This window comes from Dermochelys coriacea, chromosome 2, assembly GCF_009764565.3.
Source record: "Dermochelys coriacea isolate rDerCor1 chromosome 2, rDerCor1.pri.v4, whole genome shotgun sequence".
Classification (NCBI taxonomy): Eukaryota; Metazoa; Chordata; order Testudines; family Dermochelyidae; genus Dermochelys; species Dermochelys coriacea.
Window position 1 is genome coordinate 26258093 of NC_050069.1, and position 14926 is coordinate 26273018.

The following is a 14926-nucleotide window of genomic DNA, read 5'->3' on the forward strand; positions in this document are numbered from 1 at the left end:
ACTGTGTGCCCCTTGCCTCCCAGCACTAGAAGAGGAGTTACTATCATGCAAGCTATGATTACAAAGGTTCACATCAATATAAAGGGCTTCAATCCTGTAGCCCTTGCTCACATGGCTAATCTCACTGACTTCATAGGACTACAAGATGATACTATTTATGTCAGAAAGAGCCTATTCTATTCTGGTTCTTAGACCATGCTCATCACCATAGAGACAGGGTGTCTTCCAGCAGTGCACTAAGCAATAAGATTCCAAATCTGTGGTGGCCTAAGAGATGAACTACATAGAGATGCTTTTGTTTTGACAAAATAACTCTGTGGATGTTGCTTCTCTTCAACAGTTTATTCCCATATCTAACACGGAGACGCCTTGTCAAAGGGTACCCTGTTCTTTGCAAACCATTCTCAACTCAGACCTGACAAACTCACTACACAGAAGAACAGCCATACTGGGTCAGACCAAAGGTCCATCTAGCCTAGTATTCTGTCTTCCAACAGTGGCCAATGCAGGTGCCCCAGAGGGAATGAACAGAACAGGTAATCATCAAGTGATCCATCCCCTGTCACCCATTTCCAGCCTCTGGCAAACAGAGGCTAGGGACATCTTTCCTGCCCTTCCTGGCTAATAGCCATTGCTGGACCTATCCTCCTTGAATTTATCTAGTTCTTTTTTGAACCCACCAAACACATAACTTGCAAGGTATTTATCTATATTTATCTAACATCTACAGAAGGTAGAAGGTAGAAGGTATCTACAGAAAGTTCTTCACTTATCAAGTGTCATTATCATGAGATATACGTACAGATAATATTTAAGGAATAAGGTAACTATGTTTCAACTATGTTGAAAGTATGCTTTTATGGTCTTGGATGTAAAAGTTCTTCACCAGGAAATAATAAGTCTCGGTAATACTCAGTCAAGCAGGAGGGAGCTGGCACTCCTCCCTGGTTAGCTGGTGATGTAATGCAAATCTCAATTGCCTAACTTTGCGCCATTCCAAAACTATCAGAGGAAAACCATCAGAGACAACTGCAAACAATTGAAATCACTTGGAGGTAAAAAAGGAACATTACAACAGCAGGGGTTTACTTTGTCTCTGAAAGAGATGAAAAACTATAACAGAGTGAGGAGATGTACTCTGTATCCATTCCCTGAGGAACCATCTTGTGGCTCAGGGATGTCTTTCATGAAAGTTTGGATCCTGGTCCCCGTGAAGCCAGCTAGCTGTGCAACAGACTGAAGTGTGGGATGAAAACCTAGTTCGTTAGATAGGAAAGGTAACAATTAATAAGTATAGGCACTAGTTTATGTTTTATGATTTTGTTTTGTATTGTAAACATTTGTTTCCATCACTCTCTCTTGTTTCTAGTGGAATATCTATTATTTTTTAAATAAACCTTCTCCTGTTTTATTATAAGTGCTGTGTGTTCCCTAGCAGTGGTGGTTTAAGGTAAAACTGGTAAACTGAGGTACACAGGTCCTTTTGGGGGTGGAGGATCTTGGGCTTCTGTGAGAGGCCAGTGTCAGTGGCTGAATACCATAGGGGAACAATTAAAAGGGACTGAGGTGCACGTATTGTTAATCTCTGAAGTGAAGACAGGAAAGGCATAGCTCAGAGAAGAGTGCCTGAGTGGCTGACAGACTGGTGGTGTTAGGGAGCTAACACCCAGCTACCATGGGCAAGACTACCTCTCTCTAGAGGTAGAGGGTAACAAGGAGACTCACAGCCCTGAATACCCTGAGAACCATCACACCATATGCTCCAAATTTTAAAATACATTTTAAGGCCCGGTTCCTGCGCTAGCTCTATGCAAGCAGACCCCTGCATGAACCTATATTGACTCCAATGGGGTTTTGTGCAAAAGCAGGGATCTGCCCATAAACAGCTTCTTGCAGGATCAGGGCCCAAGTTTGCTAATGGAGCTCACACCTTGTGACATTATCTGATTAAAATATGACCATATAGATCATTGTTGCAACCACTGTTATATATTTGCAACAAATCTTGTACGAAATGTGGCATGTAAGATATCTATGAAAAGGTTATGATTTGCTGGTTATGATTATGCTATCTGAATGCATGTATCATTTTTGTATTTGAAGGTATGAGTATTGGATCTATACCTAGATTTCAAATGTTTGCTCCTGGGGTAACGCTCACAAAGTAGTTAGCCAGCACATCTTGGAGGGACTATTCAAATTGAGTGGCCCATCAAAAGAACATCTAACTGACAATGGACCATGGGAGATGACTGTCTGCACTTAATGGGATTTCTTGCTGTGACTAGGGGAAATGCATGGACATGTGACTTGCCCATGTGACTGCAAACTCCATCTTGTTGTTGTCATTTTCCACAGTAAGAACAATGGGATTCCCGCCACATGGCAGAAGCTATAAAGGGCCCTGGAAACACCTCCATTTTTTCTCTTTCCTGCTCAAACCTCTGGAATATGAACTTATACTAATGGGAGAATTCTAACCAATGGACTGAAGATCTTCCAATGATTTGGAAGCAGCCAGAGACTTGACTTCAGGCAGCAGTTTATTCCATCACTGCTACAAGCCTGAACCAAGAACTTTGCAATTACTGTATGTATTTGATTCCTTTAACCAATTTTAACTTTCACCTTTCTTCCTTCCTTCCTTCCTTCCTTTTCTTTTTATGAATAAACCTTTAGATTTTAGATACTAAAGGATTGGCATCAGTATGATTTTTGGGTAAGATCTAAGTTATATATTGACCTGGGTGTGTGGCTGATCCTTTGGGATCAGAAGAACCTTTTATTTGATGAGACTGGTTGTAAAGAACCATTCACCTTTAAACCCTGTATTTTCAGTGGCAATACAAGGACTGGGATGCCCAAGGAAACTGCTTTTATGACTTCTTGTTAGCCACTGTGGTGAAACAGAAGTTTACTGTTGTTGCTGGTTTGGTATATCCTATGGGGGATTAGCCATCAGTCTTGGGGTTTTTCTGCCCTATTTCTGAGCAGTTTGTCCTGAATTTGACCCACTGAGGCACAGTTACGCACCTCTTGTGAGGAGTCAAGGAGGCTTTCTCCTCCCCTCCAGAACGTTTAATTATTCATCTGAGGATGGGCAGTGGGTGTTCAGGATTGGTCTAACTCTGACTTCAGTGGGAGCAATGGGAGTTTTATCATTGACTTCATTGGGAACAGAGTTAGGCCAATGCTGAGCACTTTTAAAAGTCCCACCCTTCATTTGAAATTGTCTGAAACATTTTGAAATAAACAATAAAAAGAAGTGCGTGAGCCTGTAGAGGGCACCTGGGAATAGGTACATTTATTAATGTATATAGTAACAAACCTGTGGGGAAAACTGTATTTGATTTTAAAAATTAAGTCCAGATTTATATTAAGCAACAACACTGTTTTGGTGCTGTATAAAGACAGCCTTGCCCCACAGATTTTACAAAATAGAGCAGATTAGAGGATGTTCATTTTTATTTTTTCCATGCTAGCATCTATTGCATTGGTATATGACAGTATGACAATAGATCGTTCCCCTCTATTCGACACTGGTGAGGCCTCATCTGGAGTACTGTGTCCAGTTTTGGGCCCCACACTACAGGAAGGATGTGGATAAATTGGAAAGAGTACAACGAAGGGCAACGAAAATGATTAGGGGTCTAGAGCACATGACTTATGAGGAGAGGCTGAGGGAGCTGGGATTGTTTAGTCTGCAGAAGAGAAGAATGAGGGGGGATTTGATAGCTGCTTTCAACTACCTGAAAGGGGGTTTCAAAGAGGATGGCTCTAGACTGTTCTCAATGGTAGCAGATGACAGAACGAGGAGTAATGGTCTCAAGTTGCAATGGGGGAGGTTTAGATTGGATATTAGGAAAAACTTTTTCACTAAGAGGGTGGTGAAACACTGGAATGCGTTACCTAGGGAGGTGGTAGAATCTCCTTCCTTAGAGGTTTTTAAGGTCAGGCTTGACAAAGCCCTGGCTGGGATGATTTAACTGGGACTTGGTCCTGCTTTGAGCAGGGGGTTGGACTAGATGACCTTCTGGGGTCCCTTCCAACCCTGATATTCTATGATTCTATGATTCTATGACAGCACTGTAAAGGAAAAAATTTCTAGATTGCATGAAAGCATTATTACTTATTTAACATTGTCCGTGTTCTCAACGTTATATGAAAAGAGGCCCCATCCCTAAAGGAGCTTAGATACTATGGTGATGGACTTGGGATAGACGGAGCCTAGGAAGGCAGTCCAGATCAGAACGTATAAAAATTCACACTTTATCTTGTCAATTAGCATGCAATTGCTAAAATGAGTAGTGAAGTCAGATTTAATGCAACCATTTTGCATTTTGACAGCTGTAAAGCAACTGCCTAGGGAACAGATGCTCTTTGCTTTGCAAGATCTCTGGACACAATCTGCTGTGGCTCCCCCAAATCAAGCCAAGGCATTTTTCTCAAATCCAAGTCTTCCTCCGCCACCTTCTGCCCGTACCTGTCTCCTTCCTAATTTGACAAGGAAGTTCTCAATCAAACAGCCCCACTCCAGCTCTCCAGCAAGCCCGAAGTGCTGCATTTCGGGATTTGTAGTTCTCTCCCCTCCCCCGTGTACGCTCTGATCTAAGCAAAACCTGCAGCGCGCTTTCCCACCTCCCTGCGATATTGATCTCTGGGCCGGGCACTATGTGCCACCCTGAGGGGAGGCTCTTCCACCGGGAGCTGTATGGACCCCCGCCTGGGCACAGGTGGGGGGGGACTACATTTCCCAGGCTGCCTCGGGCGCGGGCTACCCCTTGTTAGCGTGAGAGCTGCAGGTTGATCGTCTTGGTTGCAGATGAGCAGAGAGAAAACATTGGGGGGGGGGAGAGAAGAAGGGGGGCTAGGAGAAGTGCCTTGGGCAGGCGAATTATGCATGCATTAGGCGAGCGCTGAGAGGATGGCTGTGGAAGGTAAGGGCTCCCCTTCCCCTGCCTTGTCCTTGTGCACGCTGCAGCGCCCGCTGCTTCTGCGGGGGACCCCTCCCCCTGGGCACTCACCTGAGCAGCCGAGGGGCTGGCCCAGGCTAAGCGGGGCTTGGGCTACGTGCCTCGGGCTGGCGAATGCACCCGCTGGGTGCAGCAGATCCAGGTGCCTGAGAAGCGCCCACTCTCCTCTCTCGTGCAGCCCACGACCTCGCTATGCCAGCTCAACCTGCCCTCCTTAGCCTGGCTGGGCTGGAGGGGGTCCCTCCCCCAGAGATCCACCGCGTCTCTTTGCTATCAGCCCCCACCCCCTTTATTCTAGAGGAGCTGGTCGATTATCTATCTGATTCATGCCCTCCTCTTCTATTAGTGCTTGGCTAGGCCAGGGATGGGAATCCTAGCCCCTGAAGTTCGCCCCAAGAAGTGTCAGTGTTTTGATTTCTGACATAAGTAGTTGTTTGTGTTTTAATTACATTATGGCTGACTTTGAGTGTATAATCAGGTGGCCATGGGAACAAAGAATGGCTCTGAATTGTGTGTGGGTTTGTTTTGTTTCCAGATTAGTAGGGGGCTGCCTATTCCTCTTTGGCCGTTATTACCTGGGCTTCCTTGAGGCTACCTGGGCTCTCTCTATTGCAGCTGGTATTTTTTTTTTTCAGTTAAACAACTTCAGAACTGGTTCCCAAGGTTCTGATGTTACATACAGGAAAGGCAGTTGAGCAGCACATTCATATTGCACAAAATATCTGGGTTTGTATTTTAGCATGAATTGAGTATTCCATATCACCATTCCTATCTTGCCCGCCCATATTTTTTAAATGCAAAAGCCTATGCTATAATTATCTCCTGTTACCTTAAATAGCTTCTAAATTTCAGAAGTGTAATATGGTGACACTGTATTATGCTTTTCAATCACAATATAGAAAGTGAATGTAAATCTGGGTTGTATTCGTGTGAGTTTCTAAGATATGAGTGCCAGAGTATGCTGTTGTATCCCACTCAGGCAAGTGGAGAAGAAAAAAATTCAAACACCATAGGCCACGTTTTTAAAAAAAAATAAAAATAAAAAGCCCAGCTCCCATAGAAACACCTAAATGAAGTGGCAGCTGCTGCGTACTTGAGCACTTCTGAAAATCTGGCCACTTTATTTAGGTGGTTAAATAGAAACCAGACTCTTCTGAAAAACTGACTAAGTGTATGTGGCAGCACTTTTGTTTTACTTCCACTGAGTACTTCAAGGAGATTTAGGTGAGAGAGAATTTGTGGTTAGGTACACTAGGAAAAATAAACTCATTTTTTTCTGCACTGTTCCTCTCAGAAATTCATGCTGGTTTGAGACATGGCATATTCTAGTAGACAAAGCATGGGTCTAGGTATCGGGAATTCCTAAAGTCTAATCTCATCCTGGCCACTGCCTTTCTCTGTGGCTTTGGGTCAGTCATGAAGCCCCATGTTTTGAAAAGCATCCTTTAATTGTGGATGTCTCATTTATTGGGTTCCCAAGACAATGCTGAGCTTGATTTTTTTTTTTTTCCAAAGGTGCTAAATATCAGCCACTCCACTGCTAGTCAAAGGAAGCTGCTGGTGCTCTACATCACTGAAAATCAAGCCCAAGCTGTCTTAAACTGGACACCCAAAATCAGCTTTGAAAAATGTGGATCCAGGTCCTAATTTTCAGCTACTGCTTGAAGCTATGGTGGCTCGGCACCTCTGAAAATCAGGCCCTGGTTTTCTCTAAGCAGGCACCCAGTGCTATTGGCTATTTCTGAAAACATGGTTATATGTATCTAAAGCTGGCCTCCCAAAATTAGTCATTTTGAGAATTTGTCCTTAAAACTCATTATAGGCCAAATTAATTGTTTATCTAAGCAGATGCAACTCCATTATTTTTTATTTGTAAACCATGATAAATGAAGAGTCTTGATTTAATTACTGCTGCTTCTGTGGCAAAAAGGGTTAGCTGTGCAAACTGGGTGTGTGTGCTTAGTGGGTAAAAAGATGAAACAGACTGCTATTTGGGAGTGTGCCAGTTCACAAACGAGCAGAAACCCCATTATGGGCATTCTATAAACCTTCTTTATTCACTTGATTAGACTGTTCTTATTCCGTCTCCTAATTCCATTCATGTCTTTAATAATTCTTGTCATTTCTGCAGTGCCTTCATCTGAGGAGCTCAAAAAGCTTTACAAATATTAATGAGTTAAAGCGTTGCTAAACCCCTGTGAGGTAGGGGAATATTATTTTCGTTTTATATATGGGGAAACTGAAGCACAAAGGTTAAGAGGTCTTCCCCCAGTCACATGGGTAGTTCGTGAAAGAAGTGGAAATTGAACCTGGATATCTTACCCACCAAGCGTCTCTTCCTCAACAGGTTCTATCTCACTGGGAGCTATTTGCATTTGCAGGGTAACTGAGGTGAGAGTGGAGTGGACGGAAGCCCCATCAGAATGCAGAAGCCCTCCCCTATTCTTAGGGGAGGATGATACTCTTGTTTCCTTTCCTCCAGTGTCTTCTGGGGTCATGTCCCTCTCTCTTTCTTTCTGGGAGGGGAGAGAGAAATGGCATAGAGTGTTTCTCTTGTTCCTGAGGGGATCTGGGGCTTCTCTTCTCTTTATTTCTGCCTGGCAGGAGTAAAGAGCTTTTCCCATTGGGCATCCCTATGTTTTTCTCCTCCCATGTAGGCTCTGTTGATTTATCCAGCTCCTGAAATTGTCCTATTTCCTTCTCTCCGTATCTCTCTCCAGTTCTGTCCCTGCTCTTCTGTACGTGTCCTCCTTTTGTCTTTCCCTCTGTTTGTGCTCCCTTCTCCTGTGAGACGCTCTCCCACTCTCTCTGTGACTGTGTGTGAGAGAGAGAGGAAGGATTGCTGTTAGCCATCCTTCCTGGCTAGTATGTGGGATCTGTTTTTCAAAGTATCCCTCTCTCTCGAGGGAGGGAGGGAATGATGAACGGACGACAAGGCTTATGTTTTCTTCATGGGATAAAATCATACTTTTACACCAAGGCATACGATTCTTTGTTTGATCAGTGCTTGAAATCATACTTATTGTCTAAGCAAATGTTTCTTGGTCTCTGCATATAGGGTATGTGTCATAGGCACCAAATAAGCAATGTCCCTTGTAACAACAGGGCAGGTGCTCTGTAGCTGGAAGGAGGTTTTGGAGCCATGTGGCATTCCTACTTCCTGCAGGAACCCAAGAGATTACTCATCCCTCACTGCTCCACTCTTAGCCTGTCCATCCCTACCCCGGAAAGAAATAGGAAATTAGTCAGCCGCAGACCTCCTGCCTGGTTTGTCTAGTATCCACTACTGGAGGGAAGCCATTTTTTTTTTCTTTCATACCTTAAGGCCAGGGGTCCACCTGCACAGCTCTCTTAGCAGGGCTTTGCTCAGTCAAGTGTCCAGGAATTTAGCTGGTACAGCAGATACTCAGCACTGGATTTAAAAACCTGGGACCTTTTCCTCCGTGTTGGGGTAGTTGGGCGGGAATGGCATTGCAATCACAAAAGGTGAGATTTGGTGTAGCTCTATATCCTTTTTGTGTTAGAAAATAAACACCTGAATGGGTAGGGGGAGGGAGATAACTGGCACAACATAGGGCTTAGTTTTAGATCAGTATAGTTATCCCAAGAGGTAATATGTGGAATGGCTGGATTAGCGAGTTGCATGGTGTCTGTATTTCCTGCTTCACCGGAGAATTGCTTGGGATGGGGAAAATCCATTTGCAGGCCTTAAAGTGATCCCATGTAGATGGGAGCTCTGCCAAGGTAGATCTATTTTTAGATCTAACAGTTTTGATAATGCTCCTTTCAGTGTTTGCTTCCCCTCAGTAAGAAGTAGGTCAGAGCTCATAGAAAAAGCCTTTGGATCTTTGTTACAATGGTTCAAAAAATATTTTACTTTTAGCTCTTGTGCAGTGGGGAAGGCAGGGGGAGGGGGACTCTAGTACATATTTATTGCTCATGAAAATGAGTGACTGACGGAACTGGCTAGATAACACGAGCAACCCCTGTGGCTCTGACCTGCAGTACCCTACCCTACCTATTCCTGAGCAAAAATGCTGCTAATTATATTGTATGGTAGTTTTGACACATGCTACAGTCTGACTTCTGTCAGTTTGGTTTTAGGCCTGGGTACAGTATGAGTAATGCATTGGCTGCTGAACTCCTGGCCGTTGACTAACAGTAGGAGCCCAGTTCTTTGTTGCCCTATGGTCCTCCTAAAATGCTGTGGCAGCATAAGATAACTTTAAAGGCAGTGGATCTGCATCCTGGGGAATACTGTCACTAAAAGGACTTGCATAGACCTGGTAGGCTCACCCTTGTAAACCCAAGGTAGAAGGCGTTTTGGGGTGTTCTGTGAGCAGGGCTTGGGTTGGAACACTGCTACATTCTAGTTGTGATCAGCCCACAGCCCCTAGGGGGCATAGGTGGTTCAAGTGTAAGTTAGAGCAGTCCTGAGGCTATTCTAACTTATCCAGGGGCCAAACCACTTTCCTTTCCTGCTTCTGCACTCACTGAGTACACCTTGGCCATGATAGACAATCAGACCCTAGGTCTCATGTAAATGGTAAATGGAATTTTTTCTTAAGTCTTACTCCTTTCCTCTGAGAGATGTCAGAGTATTGGGCAGTTGCTTTTCTGCCCCAGGCACACTTATGCAGTTTTCCATAGGGCTCCATTCTTTCACCCGTCCTATTAACTTGTATATGAATCCTTCAAGATTCCCACCATTGTGTGCCACAGACAATAGCTATGGTGGGAAACTGAGAAAAATGCTAGTGTATATAAGGCCTTAGAGAGTTATTGAGGAAATATAGGTGGCATAGTCTAGTGGATAGGACCTTAGACTGTGAGTTAGAACACTGGGGTTATATTTCTGGCCGGGGGCGGCCAGTTTGTGTAGTTTTTGGTGGTGCCCAGAATGGGTCCAAGTCCCGCCATCTTCCCCCCTCCCGCCCCCTCCACCTGCCATCTAAGCCGATATATATTTTTAAAAATAATGTAAAAATGGACTGGAAACAGTAAGCATTTAACAGTTTCCCTATATTACACAATATCACTATCGTAAGAAAAAATTATTTAACTAAGAATATCAACTTTATTAATACTCTTTTGAATATGGAAACAACCAAGCTCTCTTGGGTCAATAACCCTCAAAAGCAAATAGTTTCTCAAATTAAAACAAAATGTAGCCCCTTCTTTTGCGATGCTCTTCAGGAGGCAGCAAACCCTCTTCGTCGTTGTTTGATGGGGGATGGAGCTGCCCCTTGCCCAGCGTGTGGCAGGAGCGGTGACTGCGGTCCTGGGCGGAGTGAGGGAGGGTGTCACGACATTCACCCAAGCCTCAGCTGCTCAGGTCCAGGAAGCTGCCTCGCCTCCCCTGTGGTGAGTGATGGGGGGGGCTGCCGTTACGTGTGCACCTCCTCCCCTGCTGCTTCCCCTCACAGTAGCCTCACGGGGTGGGGGATGGGGCTGCCCCTTGCCAAGCGTGGAGCAGGAGTGGTGACTGCGGGCCGGTGACTGGGGGGGGGGGCAGGGGGAACAGGGTGTCACGAGTCCGACACTCACCCAAGCCCCAGCTGCTCAGGTCCAGACCCCAGAAAGCCCCCTCGGAGTTGTCTCCCGGTGGGTGCCAGAGGGGGTGGAGGGACTGTTGTTGTAGCTGGCCGCGGCCAGCAAGGGAGCGCAACCTGGAGTGGCAGGGCAGCCGCCCGCTGCCCAGGGCAGGCAGGGATGCTCTGGGGGAGGCATGCGGTGGCAGCAGGCGGGGCAAGGGGATGCTCCAAATTTTTTTGCTCCCCATTTTACAAATGGGGATACTGAGAGAGAGAAAAGCTGTGATTTGTCCAAGACTCCAGAGCATATCTGGAGCCAAGATCAGTTCTCACCAGTTCCTGTGCTCATTCCACTAGATCTGAACTACCAGAGGTGAAAGGATATTGTAGATAGCACTGAAACTTAGTGCAGTAAACCCTGGAGCGCAGCTACGGTGAGGCCAGAAAGTAGGGGTGGGAGTGGAAGAGTAACTTCAATAAGCAGCGTATTCTCCATGCAGCATGAACTAATACTGACGTAGCATAGAAGGATTAATTAATGCTGCTCTAAACAGCATTAACCCTACATGCTCTGTGACTCCCCTAGAAGGAGTCAGATAGAGGAGTTAGTAGGCGCTGGGATTTAACATGGGCAGTAGCAAGCTGTGTTAGTCCTGCCCATGAGATCCAAAACGTATGCACGAGGAGATGCCCATCATGCATCTGGTCAAGAACAGGGGCTGGGAACAGTATTTTGGGTGGATCCTGGGCCTTCTGAATGTTTGTTTATAGAGTTTTGGCTTCTGCCAGCTTGGTATCCTCGCTGGCCCTGCAGTTTAGTAACTGCCTTTTTGATCCCATGAGGTTCTGCTACTAATTTGTATGTGTGTGAATGCTGGGAGGGAAGATAGAGGCCATACAATTACTCTGTGTGTATTAATAGTCAAGTTACTGCAAAAGCAAGAAATAGACCCTTTTACTAATTAGTGCTCTTTACAATTCCTCTTTCTTCATTTTTTTGAAGTTTGTGTAAATGACAGCTTTCTTCTGTATTTTTCTCTAGGAAAGTAATGATACACTTTCAATGAGCAGCGTATTTCTACAAGAGTGGGCTGGGTATCTGAGACAGTAGAATTCAGTGGTATGAGTAAGCAGTAGGAGGTGAGGAATTTATATTGTAGGAAGGAAAAAAGGAATTTTCAGTCTCCATAGGGAACGGATGGGCTCAAAGAGTGAGAGGTCTGGTAGGAAGAAGCATGTTGTAATAAAATGAAGAAAAGCAGAGCCGAAAAACAAAGTAAATTACGAGATTACAAAATAAGTTAAATAGGCTAATGAGATTTTATAAATTATAATTATAATTATAAATTTATAATTATAAATTATATAAATATTATATTATAAATATTTTCCATCTTCCTTTGTGTTCATAGCAAATTTAAATGGGGATAAAGCATGGATTCACAGCTGAATCAAAGTCCAATGTATTCTTTACACTTACTGGATATATACTTTTATAAGCCACATAAGGAAAATGCAAATTTATGTCCGGTGTATTGAATTCCTTACTGTGACATTTATAACTGTAATAAAAAAGACTTTTCCCAATGTCTGTCAGGCTTTGTGCGCTAGATAGTCTTTCTTATCTTCAGAAAATATTTCTGATGTTACAATTGCTGTTTACAGAATTGAATGGTGGCCTTATTAGGCATCCTTAGAAATATAATTTGTGGTGGAATGTGAATTGCTAATCTCTTAAAGCAGGCTTTGCTAGAAAGATTTTTATTTTGTAAACTGAGATAACAAAATGCAGTAGAACCCTCTTTAATCTGCACTTCGCTAAACTACACATTTCATAATTCACACCAGAAAACAGGAGTATCTGCCCACTTCTCAGCAAATACTTAATAGAATGGTGTCATAAGGCTTCTTGCTAACGAAAAGTGAATTATTTTTACAAAATAAACTACCAAACATTTACTGGCACATTGCAGAATGTGATCTATAGTTCAAATTATACTGCAGTTGCTAAAATTAATTAGCAAAGTATGTTTTGTGATGCACAACCCCTGCTCCTTTTTAATGTATGTTCACCTTGCTTGATTGTGCAATGAGCTAACTGCAGGTAGACCTGCCCCTGTGCACAGCTCATGGCAGGATCAGAGCCTTGTTTACAAATTCACAAGATTCAGACATTTGCAATGAGTCTCCCAGTCATTAGCATGACATTAGAGAGCTACCAATACTGACAAATATTAAAATATAATTATGAATCCTAGATGGAATTGGCAAATAACTCTTCAAAATAATTTGACTTTCATGCTAGTGGTCATAACTTTCATGATTAAATGCTTCTCTCTTTACGCAAGAAGGAGTTTGCATTTCTAAGGTTACAAGATTATAGAATATAGTAGTAAAATACAGCATATTGCGGGAGGGGGGCACGGAATCTGGATGGCACAAGGAATGGTAATGGATTATCATCTTTTATTCTAGATCATTAGTTAAATTCATCTCAGGTGTGGTAGGAAAGTGACTACTTAGTGACCTATGTAAAATGAACTAGTGGCCTCCAACTAGTTTCCAGGTATCTATGTTGCATTAGTAAAATTCTTGTATGAGTAAAATTAAGCTTGTGCATAAATGACTGCAAGATGAGGGCCTAAAATGTTAATTTGGCCTCTGTCTTTCATATATCTGATTTCAAACTGAGCAGGTTTATATTATATAGGTTTCTGTTCTATAGGAAAGTAAGGGAATTTTTCCATGGCAAAGTAGACCTTTTGTATGGCCATCAGTGGTATTAGAAAGAGGAAAGATAATTGGGTTGGTTTGATTGCTAAAGAATGAAATTGCCAATTTATCATGATTAATAATAGTTTCAGCAATACCTGCGCTGCTATATTTTCCACTACGAACTCGTGTAATTGTTTGTTGCTATTGTATCGATGAGCTAGTTTACAGTGATTAATAGTAACAAATGTCTAGACACAGATGTTATTTAATAAAGTAATACCAAACTTTAGCCTTAGAAACTTTCTGTTATTATAAACCTACATATAATCTGCATTGAGATACAAGAAAAAAGATGATTAATATGGAGCCTGGTTGACCAACTGTGTGGATTCTACTGACTTTATTGGCCACTGGATTTGTAGATTTGTGGAAACGGGATTAGACAAAGTTTGATGCTGCTGCCTTTGCATATTACTGGTATTCCAATCATACTTGTTACTCGTCAGTACAGGCAGCATTTCGATTCAGGCTGATCTGTCTATGCCGTGGGCTACATCCTGAGCTGGTGTAAATTGGCCAGGTTTGTGGAGCAGTGCTGATCTACAACAATTGTGGCTCAGGCTCCAGAAGCTGATTTATTCATCTAGTTATAACAATTAGAGGCCAAACAGCCCACTGAAAAACTAGAAACAGACTGATTCATTCGAGTCTGAGGGCTTGTCTTCACTGCCGAGCAAATCAGCAGCATCAATTTAGTGGGTCTGTTGAAGACGTGGTAAGTTGATAGCAGAGCGCTCTTCCGTCCACATCAGTACTCCATCTCCCCCAGAGGAGGAAGGTATGTTGGCGGGAGAGTGTATGTAAATTGAGCTAAGTTACGTTGACTTAAGTTATGTAACTTAGATCAACTTACCTCATTGGTGTAGACCAAGCGTGACCGCTTGACAAGTACACACATTGGTTACCTTGACTAGTCTTCCGCTCGGTAAAGTAGTTCAGATCAAACCTTAATCCCACCGAGTTCTATAGGTTGAGATTTATCTGTGTCCACTAACCTTTAAATCGAGGTGGCCAACCTGAGCCTGAGAAGGAGCCAGAATTTACCAATATACGTTGCCAAAGAGCCACAGTAATACGTCAGCAGCCCCCCATCAGCTTTCCCACCCACCGGCAGCCCCGCTGATCAGCACCTCCCCCTCCCTCCCACGCCTCCCAATCAGCTGTTTCGTGGTGTGCAGGAGGCTTGGAGCAGAAGAGGAGCGAAGGCACTGCAGGCTCGGGGAGGGGGCAGGAAGGGGTGGAGTGGGGGTAGGGCCTGTGGCAGAGCCTGGTGTTGAGCAATGAGAACCTCCCCCCCCAGCACACTGGAAAGTTGGCACCTGTAGTTCCAGCCCCGGAGTCGGTTCCTATACAAGGAGCCGCAAATCAACTTCTGAAGAGCTGCATGTGGCTCCAGAGCCACAGGTTGGCCACCCCGCTTTAAATCTAGTTGCATTGGTAGGGATGTGGCAAATACTCAGGTCAGATTCAATCTGTAGAATAATCCAGATTCTTGGAGGAAATCCAGAATTTCTCAGAGAGTGGCTTCTGAAAATGTGGGAATCTACTATTGCGTGTGGCTTTTCACATGTATCTTCCCCACTAGTTTGGTTGATCTATCTGGACACCCATCTAAATCAGTTGATATGAGACTGCTGTTTTCAG

The 14926-nt window shown here is 43.7% G+C and overlaps 1 protein-coding gene across 11 annotated transcripts in view; it reads left to right on the forward strand.

The window, feature by feature from the left end:
• Positions 1-4636: 4636 nt before the first annotated feature.
• The window catches only part of SAMD12 (sterile alpha motif domain containing 12), a 248251-nt gene continuing 237961 nt past the window's right edge, over positions 4637-14926 (forward strand). For 2 of the 11 annotated variants that reach the window (XM_038392679.2, XM_038392683.2), the window contains exon 1: positions 4818-4937. Coding sequence is in view for 3 of the 11 variants with exons in the window: in XM_038392676.2 (XP_038248604.1) it covers positions 4712-4733 (22 nt within the window). In the remaining 8 variants the exon portion in view is untranslated. The other 9 variants (XM_038392676.2, XM_038392672.2, XR_006278676.1 and 6 more) reach the window with 9 other exon arrangements.